The following is a 24,876-nucleotide window of genomic DNA, read 5'->3' as shown; positions in this document are numbered from 1 at the left end:
ATTTTATTTTGTGGGACAGCTCGTTTCTCTTCTGTCGGTCTTTTGCATTCTCCCGCAATAATGTACCAATCCCCAGACGCATCTTGAGTCTTTGTAATTTTCAACAGCTTTCAAATGACTTTTCTGCTGAATATGACGCTTGAGGTAGTCCAACTTCCATTCAGTGCAGATTTTTCCCTCTGAAAACTCACTTGGTACTTTGGCTTCAGTTTCACCGCTTGTTCGTCTATTTGCACATGCTCCGACAGCCACTCCATCTTATATGAACCGCATTTCTTTTTTACTTTGGCTTGGTGAGTGGAGGTGTCGCTGCCCATTCGTTTCGCCATGATAAGGGGTTGGCCTTTGCGTCTCTCAACTCCGCCGCGCGCACGCACTGTTGTCAGCTTGCTAACCTACACCGCGCGTGTAGGCTGGGCAATACAGAAGCAATGTCAATGCTATGATTGGCTGCGTAGCGGAAGTGAAACTTATCGTATCATTTCCTGGACACCTGTCACTCACCGAGTTACAACGCAATTAATACGTTTCTGTTGATTTTTTTTTTTGTGCGCAGCATTGAATTTCTTGTGCGTAGAGTAGGTGCCAGCAGTGCGCGATTGCGCATGCGCGCAGCTTGGAGGGAACATTGATTAGGTATGAACATTTTTTTAATCACATAAGGAACCAATTTTAAACGGATTAGTTCTATCGTTGAGATTTTGAAAAATAAATAAAGAAATGGTCATTTAAATGGTTGATTCATTCATTTTTCGAGCTGCTTATGCCTACTTGCAGGGGTGCTGGAACCTATCCTAGCTTACTATGGAGAGTAGGCGGGGTAACCCATGAATCGTTTACCAGCTAATTGGAGGGCACAAGAAAACAAACAACCATTCATGCACACACTCATAATTGGAGAAAACTTGGAGTGGTCAATCAGCGTATCATGCCTGTTTCGGGATATTGGAGGGAACTGGAGTACCCGGCGAAAACCAACGCAGGCATGGGGAAATCATGCAAACTCCACACAAGAAACCGGGATTGAACCCTTATCTCAGAACTGGACAACAGACGTGCTAACCACAATAGTTTCTTTTTCACTCAAGTGACCGATGACATTAGGAGCTCGCGTTCGATTTTACCCAGAATGCATTTGGGGATGATATTGTGATAAATTCCATGAATCAATTTGCACTTTGTAAAGTGAAATGCGAGAGTAAAAATAAAGCCATTCATACAGCACAACATTTCATGGAAATAGTTTACACCCACGACTAGAGCTTAGTCCGTGAATGTGTATTTGACACCCATGGCTTATCTTCAGAAAACCCATGCCATGCTTTAAATGCCGTTGAAATGACATACATATTTTATCTAGATTATCATCTTCACAAGATGCAAGTGGAAATGCTATTTTTGACATAATTCCATGTTCATTCCACGTGGTGGCCTAGTTTAGTGAGTACATTTTGCAAGGAGCAAGCAAATTGAATGTAATCTATTCGCAAAAACAAAAAATTAAAACAACAACCGATCTATTTCATTCGGTTCTTGTGTATTTTGCCTAAAAAACATGACATGCGTGCATATAGGCCTGCAAAAAAAAAAAAAAAAAAGTCTTGATTCGTTACTCCACAGACTATGTGGTGACCTATGTGCAGTGTGTCATTTGTACATAGGATGCTGCGGCTCTGCTCCAAACCTCAGAAACTCACACTGTTGTTGACCTTACCCTAACAAAGAACCTATTTGTTGTAGTGTTCAGTTATTGTACACACTGGCAAGTTCAATCGCCAGTTTGAGAATCACTAAAACACCGTAGAGTACATGGAGGACTTACTCATGAGTCTGAGAACAAAACAGGTCATTCATCTGACAGAATTCTATGTGTGTATCAGTTGTTTCACAAATAATATATTTTGGTGACTTATACTGACTATAAGTTAAGTATGTGTATCTTACTCTGTTACACTTAGGCTAAACCCAGTGGAGAGAGTGGGGAACAAAAAGAATGGAATCATTGACATCAAGAAACACAAGTAGGTCCACTTTGAATTCATGCACTGTTAGTGATGATTTGCAGTACTTTAGTGAGATTTCTGAAAAGATTACTGTACAGCTTCTCGTAGTAGCTGTATATTCCCTTTATTCAAAATCTCTTTCCAACCTAAAACAATAAATATATACGTATTTGTCTTTATCTACTCCGATAATGGCTGAGCTCATCACCCCATTGGTAAATAGATACTGTAGCTTTGCTTTTCGAGTCAACGCCTTCTTTACCACAGCGGACCAATACAGAGTCCACATCACAGCAAACCTGTTGTTCTCTCGCTCCACTCTTCTCTCACTTATGAAAAGGACCCTAAGATTTCAATTCCTCCACTTGGGTAGGGATTTCATCCTCCACCTATACAGGGCATTCCATCCTTTACCAACTGAGGATCATGGGCTTTGATTTGAAGGTGCTGATTCTCATCCAAATCGATTCACACTTAGTTGCAAAACCTGGAAAAAGCAGATATGCAATACTGAGGTCACTGAACAAGACCCCATCAGCCCCTCGGCTGCGCCTAGATATTATGTCCATAAATGTATTGAACACCGTCTGTGACAAACGGCAGGCTTGGCAGAGTCAAACCCTCACCGGAAACGGATCCAATTTACAGGCTGCAATGCTGATGAAACACTGGCACCTGTCGTCCAGGGACCGAACCACCCATCATGTCATTATTAAAACCACAAAGAACAGTTACCAACTGATTTTATTATCACTTTGTGAATATTTTTAGGATTGAGGGACTAATGTTTCAGCAGGGAGTTGAAAACCCGTCCATGCTTTAATCTTCCATTGAATCGGCTAATATGACAGTATCTTTTCTGGTCTACCTAAAATGTCCATCATATCACTGCAGCTTATCCGAACCACTGCTGCCAAAAGACCAAAACGGTGGGTTACATCAGTCCTGTTCTAAGGTCTCTACACTGGCTCCTTGATCTTAGAGAATACACTTTAAGGTCCTCCTGTTAATTTATAAAGCACTTCATGGTATAAATCCAATATACATCAGAGATGAACCATCCAGACCTCTCAGGTCATCTGGAGCAGGCTTCCTCTGTGTCCCTAAAGTCAGGACCAAACATGGAGAATCTGTGTTCAGTTACTATTCTACATGTGTCTGGAACAAACAGAGATCATCCTGTTAGCTTGTAAAGCACCAAATGGTTTAGGCTCAAAATACATCAGAGATTGTCTAGTCCAGAATGAACTATCCAGAATGCTCAGGTCGTCTGGAGAAGGTCTGCTTTATGTCACTAACGTCAGGATTAAAAACGGGGAATTGTTGTTCAGGTACTATGCTGCATATATTTGGAACAAGTTAAGGTTGAAGACACCTTTTCGGTGCTGCCTTTGACTAAAAACACTTTTCAAATTTTATGGCTCGCGCAAACGCTGCACCGTAGCTTTTATACAGAACAGTATGTGTGTTTCAGCTTTTTAATGCTGCTTTGATTGTTTTTGTTCTTGGTCTTTTTTCAGCTTTTAATGTGACATAAATAACTTTGAATTGGCTTGTGTTTAATTGTGCTTTGCTAATAAATTTTTAATATATTTTTTATATATGCAATTGCAGTTTTCAAACCTACAGTGCATGCAGTACAATTTTAACTCAATTCTACTTTAGATCATGTGATCTATTCCTACAGATGGTTCCAGGGCTTTAACTGGGAGGGGTTAAGACGCCACAAGCTCCTGTCTCCTTTGAAGAGAGAGGTAAAATCTTTTGCAAATCACGCCACTAGAATAAATAAAACACATCAGTGAATGCAAATTTCCCAAACTACGGATGTATTTAGCTCTAAATTCACACAAGAATTCACATTCATATGAGGTAGGCCTACTACCATTGAGCACAAAAAAAGATTTAATTTGAACATTTTATGGAACAAGCTTAAGAGAGTCTAATAAAATGGTTGATCAGCAGTGCAATTTGAAATATCACGAAGGACACCTGCCTTATTTAACATGGTACAAAAGTGTTCCTGCTGCACTGATGTTTGCCACCAGATCAAAATAAAATGTAGCCTAGCAAAAACATGCGCGACAGGTTGAGACTTTTTTGTCAATGCGAGTGACTTCATCAACAATATGAATACTGCAGCCTCCTGCTATTGTCATGGCTTTGTTTTCATCTTGGGGCATACCCTATATTATTACAATAGTAGGTAATCCTGTTGTTACGTAGGCTTTCAAAATTGTTTGTTGAAAGATAATTGACCTTTTGCAAACACTCAGACCATTTGTTAGGTTGCTAAGCAGACAAGCTTTTTGACTGCAATGCACAAGCCATTGCAGGCAGACATATACTAGACTGTTTCAAGTCATTTATTTCTGAGCAATACCAGTACAACATCCTCCAGGTTGATGCAAGAGGGCTTACAAAATGTAATATAAAAATTTGCAGCATGCTATCGAGACAAAAACATCCAGTTTCAACACTTACTGAAAGGAAAGGGTTGGGAATCGGGACACTAAGGTCTCCATCCATAAAATTTTACATCAAAAATAAAAACAACATAAGTTCAAGGTGTTTATTAGGACACTGTGCACTACAACTTTGATATCCAGTTTTATAAATGTTCTTGCCTCTACTAAAGCAAGCAGACTAGCTAGTTCGCATCTGGCGTTAGCTTAGTGTTACCTTAGATCCTGTTTATTTCTGAGACATTTACCTGCGAGTGAGGCCGTCCACAGTGTCTTATCCATTGAAGGCACTGGGCCTGTTGTGTTTTTGGCTTTGCAAAGGGACAGAAACCCCATAAGCTGTTTGGGTACCTCGTGTCCGATTTACTTACCTCATAGGCACACCGCTTCACAATTCTGGAAGTCCCCAGCTTGTTGAATCTTTCCGGAGCTTCCGTGAAGTTGTATGACTGGTTGTATGGCAGTTGGCAGCCCGGTAATGATTACAATAACCACCGAAATAACCAATGAGACAATGGGGGAATGCTGAGTTTGTCAGGTCATGGTCACCTAACAAAGTTAGCTAACTTATGATTGGTTAGTAACCGTTTTGGGGGTGGAGTTTGCGAAAGGTCAATTAGGTAGTAGTGGCATTGGTTGACCATAACAGCTTGCTAACATTCACTCGAAAGTTCGGCAATTTTATCCACAAATTTTCAGCAGGCTGTCAGTGGAGTTGTAGCCATCTTTAGTGCGACCCAAAAGTTCTTGGAGGCGAGATGCATCCCTGGGCTGGACTAGATATTTTCCTCCCTCTATTCGAATCCACTTTCAAGCATTCCTGTCAACGCATGACAAACCGATCCATTTACGTACATGAGAAATGATAAATACGGTACCACTGGTTTTTAATAACTATGAGTCAGCTTTAGAGCAAGCCATGCCTTGTATTCAATCCTGCAAATCTCATCCAGTGAACTTATTATGGTGACGTGATCACAACAAGAGTTATCGTAATACAGAACATACTACAGAAGCTATGTACACTGACTAGGGCAGCGGCCATATGAGAAAAGGTGTGAGTGATCGTGTCAGCTAACTGATGGACAAATTTGTTTCTGCAGCTTAACAGCCCAATGGATCACAGTCACTTTGACATCTTTCCTCCTGACACAGAAGTGACCCCTGATGAGACATCTGGCTGGGATAAAGACTTCTGACATCTCATACAAAATGTATTTCGTAATCGGCGTTTCACTTTCACAATATATGGAGTCCTCAAGTCTCGCCCCTATGCTGGAGACTTAACCTGAAGGGCAACTCAACCTGAAAGTGCCCCTTAAAAGGGACTTTAATGCACGGGGTGGAACCTTCAATCACTCGTTTCAGTTGAACCATAAACAGTGACCGACGTACACCGTTTAATGCATGGTTTATGCTTCTGCCTTGGGCCTACGGCATAGCTACGGCGTTCACTCCACGCTGTCGATGAGCATTTGAAGCTCTGAGTAGAAGTGACGCATTGCACTGTAGTGTGCCGCCCAGTCAATAGGGGGGTTTATTGTTATCTTTGTGAGGTTTTGCAGGCTTTTGCAGAGATGCAAGAGATGCACTTATGATATTTTGGGATGTCAACGGGCAGATTTGACGATCTTCTTCACGGTAATGACGCATTGTGTCTCGACCAATCACAGTCGTTCATGTAGTAATGCATAGTCAGGACGCGTAGTCAGGATTTTTGAGAGGGGCAAAATATTTTTTTTTAATTTTGAGGGGCCAGCTACACTTTCACGTAGGGCACTTAGCTAGTTACGGCAACCGTACGTGGGTGGGCGGAGCTTTTGCGAAAGGTCAATTGACTGTGGCAGAATCCCTCCCCCCTCAACAAATGACACCTGGCATTCCCATGGAGTCCAAAACAGAATTGGCCCTCCTAGACACCTGAAAGGCTGTTTTTGATGACGACGATGAAAGTCTTCAAATTTGAAGAAAGGTGCACAGAAATATATGCCTGTGCCCCCACCCAGTCACTTGAAAGTTAAGCGCAGGTCCAGTCAGTTTTAACGATAATATATATTTTTTTACGTGCATTGGCAGGTCTGTTTGGCATCTTAAAACAACTTTCGCATGCAAAAAATAAACAATACAGTAGACCACAATGAAGAACAAAAAATATTGTATTTGGAAAATACATTTAATATTGATGAAAAATGCATAATGCAAGATACAACAGTTAGTAGTAAAGTTGTTGGACAGATGTACAATATTCTTATATACATTTACCTGCAAAAAGGATATAAAAAACAAAATAATACAGCTGCATTTTCAGCATGTGATAGGAACAAAGTTATAGAAACCCAAGGACTGTAAAATGTAAATGTTGATACAGTATTTTTTTCAACCACCAATAAGGAAAATAATGAAATACAGAACCTCCAAAACAACCTTGTCCCTTTTTTGTTCAATCACTATACGAATACAAGACGTTTGAAATCCACTGTATAAAAAATTCTTGTTTTTCTATTCGAGTTACAGTCAAACTGTTTCTGTTTCTTTGTTTCCAATAAAAATGAATGTTGTCAGAACATTTTGGTGGGATTGACTGGTCATGTTTCCCAATTTATTCTGCATTTTTTAAATTTGTTTATAATTTATTAGCAGACTTAGTGTATACTGTATTTCTCTGTGCTATGCCATAACAGTTCAACGGCCGTCATTTTCTAAAGATAAAGATGGGCTAAGTTTAAAGGCATGAACAGATAAATCATTGAGCATATCTTGATAGAATGTGAGTCTGTTCAACTGCAAGATGACAACAGGAGGAGGGAAATGAAATACTGTACAGACAGACAGGCAGGCTCTTGTTTGATTGATTCAAGTGATGTAATGTTTGTTACATAATAGGAGTGAGTACCCTTCAACATACATCATGCTGACATGATAATCCATAGAAACCTTTGTTTTACACAAAATTTTTGCATGCCCTACGCTTTCGACCAAATCATACAGTATACTGCATATGCACACCAACACCCAAGGAGAACTAAATATATGAAATAAGTGGTACACAAATGTGGCTATTATAATACTGTTTGTTACTGGACATAGAATATTGTTTTAAATGTATGTTCACCTTTCCCCAGTTTAGCCAAATGTAAAGGTCACAGACTTTCCCTTTACTCCAACATACTATGCTGCAAAAACACTCTTCATTCTGGAATCTACATTCATTTACATACGTTACATTTACATACGTTTTCTGTTCCCGGTCTTGAATCATCTGGAATGCTCGGCCCCTAGTACTTGCGTGATGACATCTGGATCCAATCTTTAGATAGGAAAGGGATGGCGTTAGTCACTTCGTCTTAGTTTTTTGACACAATATACATACAGTGGGGGCAAATAAGTATTTGGTCAACCACCAATTGTGCAAGTTCTCCTACTTGAAAAGATTAGAGAGGCCTGTAATTGTCAACATGGATAAACCTCAACCATGAGAGACAGAATGTGGAAAAAAACAGATAATCACATTGTTTGATTTTTAAAGAATTTATTTCCAAATTAGAGTGGAAAATAAGTATTTGGTCACCTACAAACAAGCAAGATTTCTGGCTGTCAAAGATGTCTAACTTCTTCTAACAAGGCTCCACTCGTTAGCTGTATTAATGGCACCTGTTTTAACTCATTATTGGTATAAAAGACACCTGTCCACAAACTCAGTCAGTCACACTCCAAACTCCACTATGGCCAAGACCAAAGAGCTGTCGAAGGACACCAGAGAAAAAATTGTAGACCTGCACCAGGCTGGGAAGACTGAATCTGCAATAGGTAAAACACTTGGTGTAAAGAAATCAACTGTGGGAGCATTTATTAGAAAATGGAAGACATATAAGACCACTGATAATCTCCCTTGATCTGGGGCTCCATCCAAGATCTCACCCAGTGGCGTCAAAATGATAACAAGAACGGTGAGCAAAAATCCCAGAACCACACAGGGGGGACCTAGTGAATGACCTACAGAGAGCTGGGTCCACAGTAACAAAGGCCACTATCAGTAACACAATGCGCCGCCAGGGACTCAAATCCTGCACTGCCAGACGTGTCCCCCTGCTGAAGAAAGTACACATCCAGGCCTGTCTGCTGATCCAGAAGACTTGGAGAATGTGTTATGGTCAGATGAAACAAAAATAGAACTTTTTGGTAGAAACACAGGTTCTCGTGTTTGGAGGAGAACGAATACTGAATTGCATCCGAAGAACACCATACCCACTGTGAAGCATGGGGGTGGAAACATCATACTTTGGTGCTGTTTTTCTGCAAAGGGACCAGGACGATTGATCTGTGTAAAGGAAATAATGAATGAGGCCATGTATCAAGAGATTTTGAGTGAAAATCTCCTTCCGTCAGCAAGGGCATTGAAGATGTGACGTGGCTGGGTCTTTCAGCATGACAATGATCCCAAACACAAAGCCAGGGCAACAAAGGAGTGGCTTCGTAAGAAGCATTTCAAGGTCCTGGAGTGGCCTAGTCAGTCTCCAGATCTCAACCCCATAGAAAATCTGTGGAGGGAGTTGAAAGTCCATGTTCCCCAACGACAGCCCCTAAACATCACTGCTCTAGAGGAGATCTGCATGGAGGAATGGGCCAAAATACCAGCAACAGTGTGTGAAAAGCTTGTGAAGAGTTACAGAAAACGGGTACGGAACAAAGTATTGAGATGAACTTTTGGTATTGACCAAATACTTATTTTCCACCATGATTTGCAAAATAAAAAAAATAAATAAAAAAAATCAATTAAAAATCAAACAATGTGATTTTCTGGGGGGGGGGGGTTCCCCACATTCTGTCTCTCAAGGTTGAGGTTTACCCATGTTGACAATTACAGGCCTCTTTAATATTTTCAAGTGGGAGAACTTGCACAATTAGTGGTTAACTAAATAGTTATTTGCCCCACTGTATAAATACTATGGATCCCCTGAATCAAAAGGTTGCTCATTTTGTTCTTTGTGCTTTAAAGCAGGGCTTTTCAAACTAAGGTCTGTACAGTATTAAAGTATTTTTTGGCTGACCCTCGTATAAGTTGCACCACAATATGAGATTTTTGGGCAAATTTTGGGGCCAATTGTTGATACCAATATCACTGAAACAAACAAAACTTGGTATATTTTATTGTGATTAAAAGACAATATTTTCATTACTTGACTATTTTTATTTAGTAACAACTTACATGCATAGTAACAACTGTAAGTACACTTCACAAACAATGCCATCGAGGGAAATATATTTCTAGTTTTTGTTTCTTAACCATCTTAACTCTTTGTCATTGTCATGGGTATTCTGCCTTTGGTAAAATTCTGAAAGCAACAGTGGGTTTTTGCGCTCTCCCAGAGCACCTTCTTGAGGTAGCTTGGTGACATTGTTTGTTGTGAAAGCCACGCTACGAGTAGTTTCGCAACGAACATGTTGGTCTTTATTTCTTTCCTTGGGCACGTTTTGTTTGTAAGTACTGTATGTCTAAAGTGCAGTGCATATTTTGTTGTTTTTGTACGAGATGTTTTTTTTTTTTTTATATTAGACATCTTTAGATTATTAAGAACGTAACTGGTCTGTATAGTTAGCATACGTAGTTAATGCTTAGTTGTATGCTTTTTCAGTTTTACGACAGTCTAAATTGGGCAATGATTGGAGCGAGGACAGCGTATCGGACGTATAGGTCTTTTCGGGCAAAGATTTTGGTTAAAAAATTGCGACCTATACGCGAGTATATATGGCAAAGAAAAAAATTAAGTGTTTTTTTTTAAAGTGTATTTCTAAACGCCATTTACACTGGTGGGAACATTTTGAAATCCCAACAAACATTTTTGTGACATTATAGCATCCATTTTCAATGCAATTTTGAAGCTTCTGAATGATCAAAGGCTGATTTGAAGCCATCCACAAGAAGGAGTCATGTCATTTCACCGATGAGAAAACTCTTGAGGTGCTACAGTATACCTGAACTCTGTGCACTTCGGTCATTTTTAGCGCACTTTTCCAATTGGTGCTCACGTCTCCCTGGGCATGTTTTCTAAGTTTAAATGTAACAGGATAAACTGTGCAAACACATGTACATACATGTACAGTGAGGAGCAGAAGTATTTGAACCCCTTGTGATTTTGCAAGTTCACCCACTTGGAAAATAGGTAAGGGTCTGAAATTTCAATCAGAGATACGTTTTCACTTATAAAAACATCATTTAAATTAAAAAAAAAAAAAATCTGAAACTCACATTTTATGATTTTTCAATAATTTATTTGTAATTTAATGGGGTTCATACTGTAAGTATTTTTATCCCTGAGAAAATCAGTGCGAATATTTAGTGCAGAAGCCTTTGTTTACAATTACAGAGGTCAGGCGCTTTCTTCACCAGGTTTTCACATATGGAAACAGGAATTTTGGCCCATTCCTCCACTCAAATCTTCTCTAGATCGGTCAGGTTTCGGGGCTGTTGTTGAGAAACACGAAGTTTCAGCTTCATATGTTCCCTGGCAAACTTCAGACGGGCCTTCACATGTACTGGCTTCAACAGGGGAAGCTTCTGAGCGATGCATGATTTTAAACCATTGCACTGTAGTGTTATACTGACAGTAGCCTTTGAAACTGTGCATCCACATCTCTGCAGGTCATTGACCAGCTCCTGTCGTGTAGTTCTAGGCTGAGCCCTCACTTTTCTCATCACGAGTGATGCCCCACAAGGAGAGATTTTACATGGAGCCCCAGTCCGTGATAGATTATCAGTCATATTTAGCCTTTTTTCCTTTTTCTAACAATTGCTGCAACTTTTGATTTATTCTCACGAAGCTGCTTTCCAATTGCCCAATAGCTTTTCCAGCTTTGCGGAGCTCAGCAGTTTTTTCTCTGGTGTCTTTCGAAAGCTCTCTGGTCTTGCCCATGGTAGCAGTTAGATTATGACAGACTGTGGGGTGCACAGGTGACAATAATGAGCTCAAACGGGTGGCGGACGTGTGGGACCCATTGGGTATAGGTGGACTTTCTTTAGGGTAAACTGACAACTCTTTGAGTGTCAATGTGAGTTCGGGATTTTTTTTATTTTTTAGATTATGTCTCTATAAGTGGAAATGCATTTATGATTAAAATTTCAGACCTCTGCCAATTTTCTAAGTGGGTGAACTTGCAAAATCACAAGGGGTGCAAATACTTCTGCTACTCACAGTACTGTATGTGTATGTGAAGTGCGAGTATGATTGTTGTCCACTCAGGGTCACCATCCTCGTGTGACAGTGTTCCTACCATGTTTAATTTTTTTTTTTTTTTTTTTTACCCATTAGCCTTTTTACGGATCTTGTCCCCACTAGGCCAAAACTGTGGCCGTTGTATTTTGGCCATTCATTCTTCTAAATTCAGGTTTTGCAGGTCTTTGCAAACTTGCTCATACGGTGCACAATAGGAACAAGCATATGCCATTCACCCTTCTTACTTTTCTTCAAATTGTTACACTGCATTTATTGGGTAGATTTTATAGGTTTATTTTTGTAGTGCAACAGCTTTGCCAGCTCAGTTCATGAATTAAATATATACATTGAATGGAGAAAATAACAACAACAAAACAAATTGATTTGGAACTTCTTGGTTTTTTGTTTGTTTGTTTGTTTGTTTGTTTGTTTGTTTGTTTGTTTGTTTGTTTGTTTTTTACACAGATTACAAAATGCAATGTAAAATGAGGTATTGAAACAAGTTTTGATGATACAGGTACGACTTATCAGTTGTACTAATTAAAACTCAACGTTTTATTGTACTCGTAACAACTGGGTCATTCTACCGAATAAATGAACAAAATATTTTTCTGTTACTTATGTTAGTTATTAGTTAGTTTTAGGTAATGAACTGTTTTCCAGGTCTATTTTAATGTGTCTGTTTTTATCAAAGTATACTTTTACTGATTTTACAGGTTTTATCAAAGTATACTTTTACTGATTTTACAGCTTAGTCAGATGGGCATTTCCTTTTGATAGAGTAAGTTTAATTGGCCTTAACAATTAATAATATGGTCCATTGAAAACAGTCCCCCCCGTCAGGAGTCCCTGTAACCATAATTTGAAGAACCCCTGATTTCGAAGTCACAATTCACATTTGTCCTACAACTATGATTTACTCTTTTTGAGTACATTAAAACCTACATTAAAACAAAATTTCCTTTCAAACCCTGTCTCATTATAACTATTTCCATTATTCGTTTAGAAAAATGTTAAAGGTTGACTCGCATTCCACATCGGACTGTGTTTGTCATTTCACTGTACATTATGTGTAGCATATTAATCTGTCAACAAACCTTGAAACTGAATTAGTACGGGAGAGTAAAGTTGGAACGGATTTGCATTACCTTGCTATTTATTGTAGCCAAGGGATGTACGATTTGTTGGAGTGTCCCAAGACAATCATGGAATTCCTATTTCTGTCAGCAGGTTCCTTTTGTCCAAGATCAGGCCTGTAGAGTATAAACATGAATGTTAAATTTTTGTTCATCCTTTTTCTGTACTGAACAAAAACAAACCACAATGGGAGTTTTGAGCGTTTGAACATTTTGTTATTCTTGTTTTTAGCCACATGCTAACAACACGCTATTGCTATAAAGCTGTTTACTTGGATTTTTTACAAATCACCAGTTTTAGAACGATATACGATATCGATTATGATTTGGTTCGATACAAGAGTGGTATTGGGGCTTGTGGCTAGCTAGTGAAAGTATAACGGTGACAATGATGGTATACTTATCGCTGATTGGACAAATCTACTGGAAAGGGTAGGTACTGATAAACTAGGAAGCTATTCACTTCTGGCGTGGAATTGGAAAATGAGCATTACCAAAGATGCGAACGTGGCTTCTGCTATAAATGAATATTTTTATTAACCTTAACGGTAGATCCGTCCAATCAGCGATGAGTGTACTTTTTGACTAATGCTTACAAATTCCGGTTCCTTAATGTAATTTTATTTTGGGATTTGCCGTTGTGTTCTCTGATTTGTCGTTATTTTTTAATTTACTGTTGTGTTTTCTGATTTGTCGTGTTTTTTTATTTGCCGTTTTGTTTTTTTTGACTTGCCATTGTTTTAATGATGTGCCGTGGTGTTTTTTGATTTGCCGTTTTGTTTTTAATTTGCTGTTCTGTTTTTTGATTTGCTGTGGGTTTTTTTTTCATTTGCCATTTTAATTTTTGAATTTGACATTTACATTTTTGAATTTGCCCGTTTTAATTTTTGATTTGTCGTTGTTTTTTGATTTGCTGTTTTGTTTTTTATTTTGCCGTTTTGTATATTGAGTTGCCGTTATGTTGTGCACTTCAGGGCCACTGTAAAAAGGTTTTTATAAAGGAAAGATGCTAATTTAGGAATGGACACTGGACAAAATTTATTGAATAGCGAACAAAAGGATGCAAAGATTGTTTTCTCTCGGAAAGTCTGGTGCGAGGCAATAAGCAAAAGCTATCTTTCATAGGCTGTAAAGAAGAACATAACGGGATTAACTTTCGTCACGGATGCAGTGATAACTACTCCAATACAACAAGCCCAAGTGTCACATTTAATTAATTAAAATACTATTATAAAATGTGTTTTTCTTCATAATACTGTATAATACTAATACGTATATACTATAATACTATAATACTGTATTGGCTACAGATATTCATTTTTACATTTTTTGCTGGTGGTGTGCCTTGGGATTTTTTTTTTTATATATATAATGAAAAAAGTGTGCCATCGCTCAAAAAAGGTTGAAAAACACTGCTTTGAGCAACACGGAAGCTTTGTAAAATAGAAGAACCTGAAGAAATGGACACATATTAAAAATACGATACCTTGGATATAAATGTTGCTCACACATTCTGTACAAGAGGGGTGTGCTCACCTGTACAGCTGTGGACAGGACATCTTTAGTGGGGTTCTGACTAATCCTAGTTTGCTCTTATTCCTCACATTCGTTCTTTTCACCAGGTGCTTGACTCTGTCCCATGTGTCATAATCACCGATCTGATGCAGAAGAGCAAACCATTCAATACAATATTCCAAGCTGAAGCAACTCATGCTGCAATAATTTTGTAGGGCAAATTTGATTTACAGTTCAGTACAGTACAAACTGACAAAAACCATTTGTATGTAACAGGAGTGGGAACTTCTGGGCACCTTGCAATACGGTCCGATTTTCGATACAAGGCTCAATACAGCAAAAAGAACAATTATCAAAACATGGTGAAATGATTCTAGGATATTCTACAAAACAACTAATAAACAGAATAACAAGCTATTTTTCTTTATCTGCTGCGAATTGGAATGAGTTTGAGATCTGAGTTGAGATCTCTAGTAGACGTCCAATCTGTTTGACCTGGGAGTGTGGCAGCAAATGAACACTCATTGCGCCGTCAGTGGGAGCTAATGTCAGGCAGTTTTAAATCAATATATACAGTGCCCTCCATAATTATTGGCACCCCTGAAAAAGATGTGGTTTTTAGCTTCTAATATATATTTTTTTATTCAAATAATATGGGACCTTAATGAAAAAAAAGAGAAAAATCCAACCTTCAATACAAGTGCATTCATTCATTGGGGAAAAAATCCCACATAAAGAAAAAATTATTTGACATCAAATAATGCATGTCACAATTATTAGCACCCCTGGTGTTAATACTTTGTACAACCCCCTTTTACCAACAAAACAAGGTCTGGGGACTGAGATGGCCATGGGAGGAGCTTGATTTTGTGTCTGGTGAACCATTTCTGTGTAGATTTGGCCATATGTTTAGGGTCATTGTCTTGCTGAAAGACCCAGTGACGACCCATCTTCAGCTTTCGGGCAGAGGGCAACAGATTTTGATTTAAGATGTCCTGGTATTTCAAAGCATTCATGATGCCATGCACCCTAACAAGGTTCCCAGGGCCTTTGGAAGTGAAACAGCCCCACAGCATCACTGGCCCACCCCCATACTTCACAGTGGGTATGAGGTGCTTTTTAGCATACGCATCTTTCGCGCCACGCCAGACCCACTTAGAGTGTTTGTTGCCAAAAATCTCAATCTTGGTCTCATCTGACCAAAGCGCACGGTCCCAGTTGAAGCCTGGGATTTTTTCCCCACTGAATGAATGCACTTGTATTGAAGGTTGGTTTTTTCTTTTTTTTTCCATTAAGGTCCCATATTATTTGAATTAAAAAAAATATTAGAAGCTAAAAAACATCTTTTTCAGCAGTGCCAATAATTATGGAGGGCACTGAAAATTCTTGGTGGAAGCATATCAATAACCTTTTGGGCTACAAAGTATCGCGACATATTATCTTTTCGATATGTTGTCACACCCCTAATACATTATATGGACATGACTCACCGGCTGAAAAGTGACTGAAAGCCTTCCGGTGCCCTCCCGGAGTAGGCTATCCCCGTCGTAGCAATTTATTTGGTTAAGACTTCTCTTCCACAGAGGGATTGGTGTCATTCTGTCAAAGCTCGTGTCTGTAATTAAGAGCAGAATCGGTATGCTTTGACAATCTGCTCTCATAGATGTGTCCACACTGTGTAACGTCACACACAAAAAGCCTGAACTTGAACATAAACGACACGTTTAATAAGTCGAATGAATAAGTCTAAACGTTTTGTGAAGGTGCTGCCTTTTATGGAACTCTTCTGGAAGGAAATGTTTTTGTTTATACATTTGCTTGTATGAATCTCATAACACCTTATAATGTATTTTGACCATTTAGTAAAAAAACGTCACAAAACTGGGGAGTGATGTAACCTCTTTCTTTAAATCAATTGACCACATGCACTGTATGTGTAAAAACAATATAATGCATCTGGGTAAAAATGATGATTTGACCCCTTTGACCCTTTTGTGATAACATCACACAAGTGCTGGGAAATTGAACTGTGGTAAGCAATTTTATTTTTTACCTCCTTTAAATATCAGATTTTGCAGTTTTATGAAGGTTGATTGGACTGTGTCCACTCTGTTAAAGTTATATATCAAAGACATGAATTGAACTGCATCATTTTTGTAAAACTACTGTATAGCTTTCTCATCAAGTATTTAAAGTCATGTTAGCCCTCAGCCTAACTTTGCGAGCATAACAGCAAATTTTAGCACAAAATGTCCCCTCTGTCAGTGTCCACTCTGTTACGTCCAAATGGCACCCTATGAAAAATAATGACCTGGCTTTAAAGGAAACCTCGGACTTAAAGACTTGTAGGCTCTAATAAGCCACAATTGTTCTCTTTTTCTAAAATATGTTATTACAAACACATAAACTATTGCCATTGATTTAAAAATCTATATTATTTAGTACATGTTTTGACCTACGGAGGGCGCCATGTTTTAAGCATGCAATGGAAGTTCAGGGTGATGACGTAGATCAGGGGTCCCCAAACTTTTTCCTGTGAGGGCCACATAACTTTTCCCTTCTCTGATGAGGGGCCGGGTCAGTTTGTAACAGAAAAAGTGTGACGATTGCAGGAGTGCCTAAATGTAAAGATTTATTGTTTTTCAGAAAGCCACAATCAAATAACCCTTTCTGGATTCTTCACGGAACAAAAGTAAATAAAATAAAAACATAATATAATATAATATAATATAATATAATATAATATAATATAATATAATATAATATAATATAATATAATATAATATAATATAATATAATATAATATAATAGATAATAACCAAATAACCCTCTCTGGGTTCTTCACAGAAAAAACCCAGGAAATAAATAACACTATTGAAAAAAAAAAAAAAATTTGTTCAGGGGGCCGGACCAAATGTGGAGGCGGGCTGTACCCAGCCGTACCCCAGACTTAGATTGTCACTGTCACTCGACGAATACTACCGGGTTATTACGATTCCTTTTACGCGGCGAGACGTCCAACACATGCACTCATTGGCTAAAAGCGGAGTACTTACTATTTGTGTTTTTGAGTCTTTTATTACCTTTTCATTGCCTCAAAATACTTTTTTGCACGTGTTTCCCTCTCATACTTTTAAGCATTGTGTTTTCTTGTGGTAGCTTTAAAGCAGATTGCTGATCTGTTGACCACATTAGTCATCTAAACCAGGGGTGGGCAAACTATTCCACAAAGGGCCGCAGTGGGTGCAGGTTTTTGTTGCAACCCATTAAGAGGACACTTTTTCACCAATCTGCTTTTTTACAAGTGCAATCAGTCGATTGCAGTCAGGTGCTTCTTATTTCTGCTGAAACCGCGTTGGTTAAACCATCTGTGCTGGGTCATTTGGAATAAAGACCAGGACCCACTGCGGCCTTCGAGGACCGGTTTGACCACCCCTGATCTAAACAAAGCAAGCTGAAAGCGCACAGTAGTACTTTGCGTGTCAAATTAGCTTCTTGTAGCACATTTCGCCGGTGTAGCACATATTGTCGGAATTTTTCATCTCGTCTTACCCCGTCTTTCCTGTTCATTTTGCTTTTGCTGCTCGTTTTGTGAAACACTGGCAGTGATGTCATGCTCATTAATGTTCCTCTCGGGTTCAAATTGTAAGGGTTGAACAGATTACATGTTTATGTCGCTAGAGTCATACTCTGGAAGCCCGGCAGCGTAATCCAGTGACGTCACCGCCCTGCGACGTCAACAACAATGGCGACCTACTAGTTAAACTAATTTTACAAATTGTATAAATTCTTTTAAGAACTACAAGTCCTTCTATCCGTGGAGCCCTTTAAATAAAAGCAGTTTTCCCTAAATGAGTCACATATGAGTGATCCTTTTTCAGTGGTTTAACTTTACTGTCATTTTAGGACCCAAAGCAGGCTTCAGGGAGTTAAAAGGAGTAATTTATGACTATTTTGACATTTTCCTTCCACCAACATGTGCATGGAAAATATAATCTCCTAAGAATTCAGAGTCTTTATCTAAGCATGACACACAAATGAAGCCTCCCAAAGTGATTTATTGATATTTAAAGAAAATGCATTTGTTCTAGATTTCCCCTTTTTTTGCCGTACAAATGTCAGAATGCATATTTCATAATATATTCAAATTTTAGCTCCATGAATCTTTATGTGATTCAATTTCCATCTGGTAAATGAGCAGCCCTTATAGGGCGTTCCGGAGTTATTCACTCCTTTATCTCAAACAGCGGCAACACACTCCTGGTTTTCAGAACTCTGATCTTGATGCCAAATGTTCTGCCTTTCAGAGGAAGAAGCAAGACACTCCACTGACCATGGGGCAAAATACAGTATGTTCCTTTCATGAGGAGGATTCCAGGAATTCTGCCTTATGCCCTTGCCATAGTTATACTTTCCCTGCAGGACCACATAGATGTCAACCTACAGTGGTATGAAAAAGTATCTGAACCATTTGGAATTTTTCACATTTTTACATAAAATCCCCATCAAAGGTGATGTGATCTGATCTTTGTCAAAATCACACAGATGAAAAAAAACTCTGCTTTAACTAAAACCACCCAAACATTTACAGGTTTTCATATTTTAATGAGAATAGTATGCAAACAACGACTCAAGGGGGGAAAATAAGTAAGTGAACCATCACATTTAATATTTTGTGCCCCCCCTTTGGCCGCAATAACTTCAACCAGATGCTTCTTGTAGCTGCAGATCAGTTTGGCACATCGATAAGGACTAATCTTAGCCTATTCTTCTTTACAAAACTGATGTAGTTCAGCCAGATTCCTGGGATGTCTGGCATAAATTGTTGTCTTTAGGTCATGCCATTGCATCTCGATGTGGTTCAAGTCTGGACTTTGACAAGGCCACTCCAGAACATGTATTTTGTTCTTCTGAAACAATTCTGAAGTTGATTTACTTCTGTGTTTTGGATCATTGTCTTGTTGCAGCATTCATCCTCTTTTTAGATTCAACTACTGTATCTGACAGACGGCCTCAGGTTTTCCTGCAAAACATCCCGATAAACTTTTGAATTCATTCTTCCATTAATATGATTGCAAGTTGTCCAGGCCCTGAGGTAGCAAAACAGCCCCAAATCATGATGCTCCCTCCAACATGCTTCCTGGTGGAGATGAGGTGTTGATGTTGGTGAGCTGTTCCATTTTCCTCCACACAGAATGTTGTGTGTTACTCCCAAACAATTCAACTTTGGTTTCATCAGTCCACAAAATATTTTGCTTAAACTTCTGTGGGGTGTCCAATTGCCTTTTTGCGAACATTATAATGAGCAACAATGTTTTTCTTTTAGACAGCAGTGACGTCCTTTGTGGAGTCCTCCCATGAATGCCATTCTTGGCCTTAGTTTTACATATAGTTAATGTGTGCACAGAGATATTGGACCGTGCCAGTGATTTCTGTAAGTCTTTAGCAGACACTCTAGGGTTCTTTTTATACATCTCTGAGTATTGTGCACTAAACTCTTGGCGTCATCTTTGGTGGACGGCCACTCCTTGGGAGAGAAGCAACAGTGCCAAAATCTCTCCATTTGTAGACAACTTCTCTGACTGTCGATTGGTGAACATCCAGACTTTTACAGATGGTTTTGTATCCTTTCTCAGCTTTATACAAATCAACAATCCTTAAGCACAGGTCTTCAGACAGCTCTTTTGAGCGAGCCATGATGCACATCAGACAATGCTTCTCATTAAGACATTTCTTACCAGGTGTGTATTTTATAGTGGGCTGGACAGCTTTAAACCACTCATCAATGATTAGGCAGACACCTGACTTAAAATGTTAGGTAAAAATGGGTTTAAATTGCTCTTTAAGTCTCCTTAGGCAGAGGGTTCACTTACTTATTTTTCCCCCTTCTGTCATTGTTTGCATGCTGTCTTCATTAAAATATGAAAACCTATAAATGTTTGGGTGGTTTTAATTAAAGCAGACACAGTATTTTCATCTGTGTGATTTTGACAAAGATCAGATCACATTTGATGATGATTTTATGCAGAAATGTGAGAAATTTCAAAAGGTTCAGATAATTTTTCATACCACTGTATAACTTCCTCAGGCAGTCTGAGGCTCACTGAAAACACTGCAGTAAAACATGGGGCTGATTACAACATTCCCACTTGAATAATATAAACATTTGCTGGTGTCTGATGACAAGGTAAGCACTGAAATGGAAAAGCATGAGAGGTTGCTGTAGGGTCAGGATTTGGAAATACAGTATACCATTAATACATATGATATGATACATGAGATCAACTGTAGAAATTAAAGCAATATGGTAATGTTTGAAAGGTTATCAAGGGTCAGCAAGTTACTCTTTTACCGTATTTTCGGATTATAAATCGCACCAGCCAGAAAATGCGCAATGAATAGGGGGCGGGCAAAGTTGCACCGGAGTATAAACTGCATTTTTGGGGGAAGTTTGTGTGATAAAAAAATCCAACATCAAGAGCTGACATATCATCTTGAAAGGTGATTTAAAATCCAAATAGAATAAAACAAACAGGTGAATAAGTACCGTATGTTAACAGCATGTTCAACTCTTCTCAGTTGTTTTTATAAGTTACTGGCGATGTTGAAACACAGGCCTTGAGCGCCCTCTTGTGTTTCAGTGTGAAAATAAATTGCACCAGAGTGTAAGTCGAACCCCTGACCAAACTGAAAAGTAAAAATGCGACTTAGTCTGAAAAAATACAGTAATTGGAAGTTCAGACCACTTAATTGGTATCCACTTTCTTTATAACAATACACAAAATTATTCATTTTTAAATGATCTGTTAAACAAAGAGAAAAATATACAAGAGGTAACTACTAAACCCCTTTACTCTTGTCTTTAAGCTGTGTGCACAATCACTGCCAATTTATAGAAAAAATTCTAGCAACACAATACTATAATGACTGCATTACTCTTCTTGAAAATAGTTTACATGCAGAATGAAAACAGCAAATAAAGCAATGGCATTTTATTTGCCTAAAAACACATAGTAGCAAACTTGAACTGACAGCAACATGCTCATTTTTTAATTCTTCCAAAAAATGTAAATGAAAACATACTACAAACATAGTACATACTACTATGGGACGATATGAGTGGGTTCCGGGAGACCTCCGGGATGGTGGACAGATCTGAGAGTGTTCCACTGGGTGACAAAACATCCTCAAAGGCCAGATTGGCTGCACCACAGCTGCAATGGTGTAGGAAGAAGTCCTGTGATATATAAGCAGTATGTTATTCTTGCTTATTTTATGCTTTGTGTCGTCACTACTTGTAGAAACCTTACTATTGTATAGCTGAATTTGATCGATTGAATATTTTTCAATCTATAGTATTTGTTTTTAATTATTATCTTTGAGTCATCATTATATTAGGAGTAGGGCTGCAGCTATTGATGATTTCAGTAATCAATTAATTTATGGATGAATTAGTTTGATTAATCGAGTAATCAGATAACAAACGTTTAATTTGTTGCAGAACAAAATTAGAAGATGCAATACAAAGAAATAAGTGTGTATGCTTGCATTAATATTTATGTTGACCTGCACATCCATTGGCGCCAAGATTACACTTTAAAGAGAGCATTAAATGCAAATACAAAATAAAAAACCCTGACTGTTTCTTCAAACTATACAGAATTGCGCTTTCATTTCACAAGAGCAATAAATCCATTTAAAAATAAATTAATTTAAAAATGAATTAAAATACCTGAGATTATCATCAAATGGTATAAAAAATGAGGATTATAGTAAAACAAAATAGCAAAAAAATTGGAGTATAATTAGTCAAATTGATATGTAATTTTAAGATCGTAATAAATTTGCATTGCAAAAGTCTTCACTTTTTTTTGAACAAATTGTTCAAGAACATATTCCCACAACAAAAGTCTAAATATGCCTCAAAACTAAATCATAAATGCATACACAAATATGATATAATATAATATAATATAATATAATATAATATAATATAATATGAATAACATACCGTATTGGCCCGAATATAAGACGGTGTTTTTTGCATTGAACTAACAGTGAAAAAGAGGGGGTCGTCACATATTCGCGGTCGAGACATTATACCCATTCACGACGCTAGATGGCGCCAGATATCATTGAAGCGATGTTCTGTCATGACCAGTGTTGGGCACGTTACTTTAAAAAAGTAATTAGTTACATTACTCACTACTTCTTCCAAAAAGTAACTGAGTTAGTAACTGAATTACTCTATAGTAAAAGTAACTAGTTACCAGGGAATGTAACTATTTCCGTTACTTTAAAAAGAACTTGTTGTATGTCAAAGAATTTGAAATTTTCTGAGCAGTATTCGAGTCAGTGGAATAGAGAAGAACAGACAGGTAGTTAACTTGTTAGGTAAAAGAACTTGTTATATGTCAAAGAATTTGAAATTTTCTGAGCAGTATTTGAGTCAGTAGAATAGAGAAGAACAGACAGGTAGTTAAGTGGTTAGGTGCTTCAGCAGATTTGAATTGCTGACCACAGATGTCGACAAAAGCTTTGCCCCGGGACATAAATTACACATTACATGCAGGTTCTTTCCTTTAATTTCGACAAACTTGAAATAGTGTCTATATCTCCACCTCTTAAAGGACAATTTTTCTTCTGACTGCTCTGTCATCCGACCCTGTGCATCTGTTTTGCGTGTGTGTTTGCCGCACGCGCTGTTCCGGTTTGTTTGTGAAATCACCGGCTCTGATTGGCTTAGCACGACACATGACTCTAACCCTCAGCCAATCACAATCACTTCCATCGCATCTCTCGAGGGGCTGCATTCAGGTAGGCTAGTTTCCTGACAATTCACGTCACCTTCAAAGCGTCTGCCGTCCTCAAGATGGAAGCAGAATTATTGCTGGCTGACAGTGGGAGATGGGAACGAGGCTAGCATCAGGTGTAGCAAACACAGAAACGTTACCAAACTTTGGAAAGCATTGTCTAATTGAATGAGCAGGGACAAACAGCTTGGAGTCAGAAGTACATGCACTATTCTCGAACCTGAACGCACCCAAGTCTTGGATGACAAATCAACAGAGCAGAGAGTCGACTCGACACGGCTGGTAGTTTCTTCAATTTATTCAGAGTAAGTAACGCACCGCTTTTGACCGTCAGTAACGGTAACGGCGTTGTAACGGCGGAAAAAGTAATTAGTTAGATTACCCCGTTACGTAACGGCATTATTTCTAACGCCGTTACTCCCAACACTGTTCAGATCTCAGCTACTCTCCCCATTTACGACGCTAGATGGCGCCAGATATCATTGAAGCGATGTTCTGTCATGACAAATCTCAGCTACTCTTTTTAGTTTAACCAGTTTATTTTATTGCAATGTTTTTCCTTATTCAGATTTGTGTCAAGACTACAGTTACAGTTAGACTTCACTTTGATGGTTAATGCAGTTATTGCAATTTTGTTGTTTTATTACAATAGACCCTACTCACCAACTTCACAAAATGACGTGTCGCTGTATCCGGCCGCCATATTGTCCGTCAGTGTTTATCCGTATTCTCAATGGTTTCAATTTGTCGTGCAATTTACAGTGCAATTCATGGAAGCCCCGGTGCTTTCAGACGCTGTAAACTCATTGGATGCGTTGCGTTAAAGGCGTTATGTGGAAAAGCTTCAGTCTATCCATTCGCCAGATCCATATCTGATGCCTAAATCGATATATTTCGACCCGCTGTCTTCGCCCTCTCTGCCTGACATCTGCTACCCTGATATCTACAACTATCTTGTCCACACAAAATCTGCCTATTCTCACGAAAGTGAAAAACTTTAAGAGCAGCACTCTAAGCAACATTACCCCGTGTGACCCTTACTTCCAATTTTCTAAAATGGCGACAATCAATTAAAAAAAAGTTGACTGCGATGGCCGACGCTTCAAGGATATTGGACTATTTCTTCAATAAAACACGCAACAACTGTGTCTGCCTCATTTGCAAAGAGACAGTCGCTGTTTTCAAAGAGTTCGATGTGACGCGATAATGATATTACCGAACAAGACACGCTGACATGTACGACAACATCACAGGGAAGATACGCAGCGAGAAATTATAGCAACTTGAAGCTAGTTTAATTTCACAGCAGCAGTATTTCTCAAGAGCCCGAGTATCGAAAGAGAACACCACAAAGACGAGATTGTTGAAATTATGAATTAAAAAAATTATAAAGCAAATGTGACACACAGAAGGGCTTGCTAAAATTTGTTTAAATATATTGTTCTATGTAAATCAGCCAAGGTAGCCCCACGCATTTTTACCACACTAAATCTGGCCCCCTTTGCAAAAGGTTTGGACACACCTGTTTAACTTCTTTCACTTGGTACCAGCTAAATATTATTCAAAAAATAATGATGGTGGAAGAAATAAGCATCTTGAATTTGAAACTGTATGTTGTCCGCGATTAGCCTCGCAATGATCTTAATTGTGGTTGTCAGCCCAAAACCCTCTAAATATATATTAAATTCATCTTACCAGATATAAAATGACTACTACATAATCTGTAGTGATCG

General features: G+C 38.5%; 2 protein-coding genes across 3 annotated transcripts in view; one reads left to right on the top strand and one right to left on the bottom strand.

Annotated features, from left to right (window-relative positions):
* The window catches only part of LOC130923064 (cGMP-dependent protein kinase 2), a 41,000-nt gene extending 33,786 nt beyond the window's left edge, over positions 1-7,214 (top strand). Inside the window, exons 18-20 of one of the 2 annotated variants that reach the window (XR_009064647.1) lie at positions 1,959-2,021; positions 3,691-3,757; positions 5,572-5,590. Coding sequence is in view for 1 of the 2 variants with exons in the window: in XM_057848484.1 (XP_057704467.1) it covers positions 1,959-2,021; positions 3,691-3,757; positions 5,572-5,667 (226 nt within the window). In the remaining variant the exon portion in view is untranslated. Of the gene's footprint in view, positions 1-1,958; positions 2,022-3,690; positions 3,758-5,571 lie in introns of both variants that reach the window. The other variant, XM_057848484.1, reaches the window with a different exon arrangement.
* si:ch211-250c4.3 (uncharacterized protein LOC100535981 homolog) overlaps positions 6,666-24,876 on the bottom strand; it is a 52,677-nt gene continuing 34,466 nt past the window's right edge. The window contains exons 4-8 of the mRNA XM_057848485.1: positions 21,432-21,567; positions 15,821-15,945; positions 14,352-14,473; positions 12,828-12,932; positions 6,666-7,775 (exon numbers count right to left, since the gene is read on the bottom strand). Coding sequence (XP_057704468.1) covers positions 12,836-12,932; positions 14,352-14,473; positions 15,821-15,945; positions 21,432-21,567 — 480 coding nt within the window. The 3' untranslated portion in view covers positions 6,666-7,775; positions 12,828-12,835. The remainder of the gene's footprint in view (positions 7,776-12,827; positions 12,933-14,351; positions 14,474-15,820; positions 15,946-21,431; positions 21,568-24,876) is intronic.

Source organism: Corythoichthys intestinalis, chromosome 10 (assembly GCF_030265065.1).
Source record: "Corythoichthys intestinalis isolate RoL2023-P3 chromosome 10, ASM3026506v1, whole genome shotgun sequence".
Classification (NCBI taxonomy): Eukaryota; Metazoa; Chordata; class Actinopteri; order Syngnathiformes; family Syngnathidae; genus Corythoichthys; species Corythoichthys intestinalis.
Note: the sequence above shows the minus strand (reverse complement) of the source record. Positions and strands in the feature narration are given on the sequence as shown.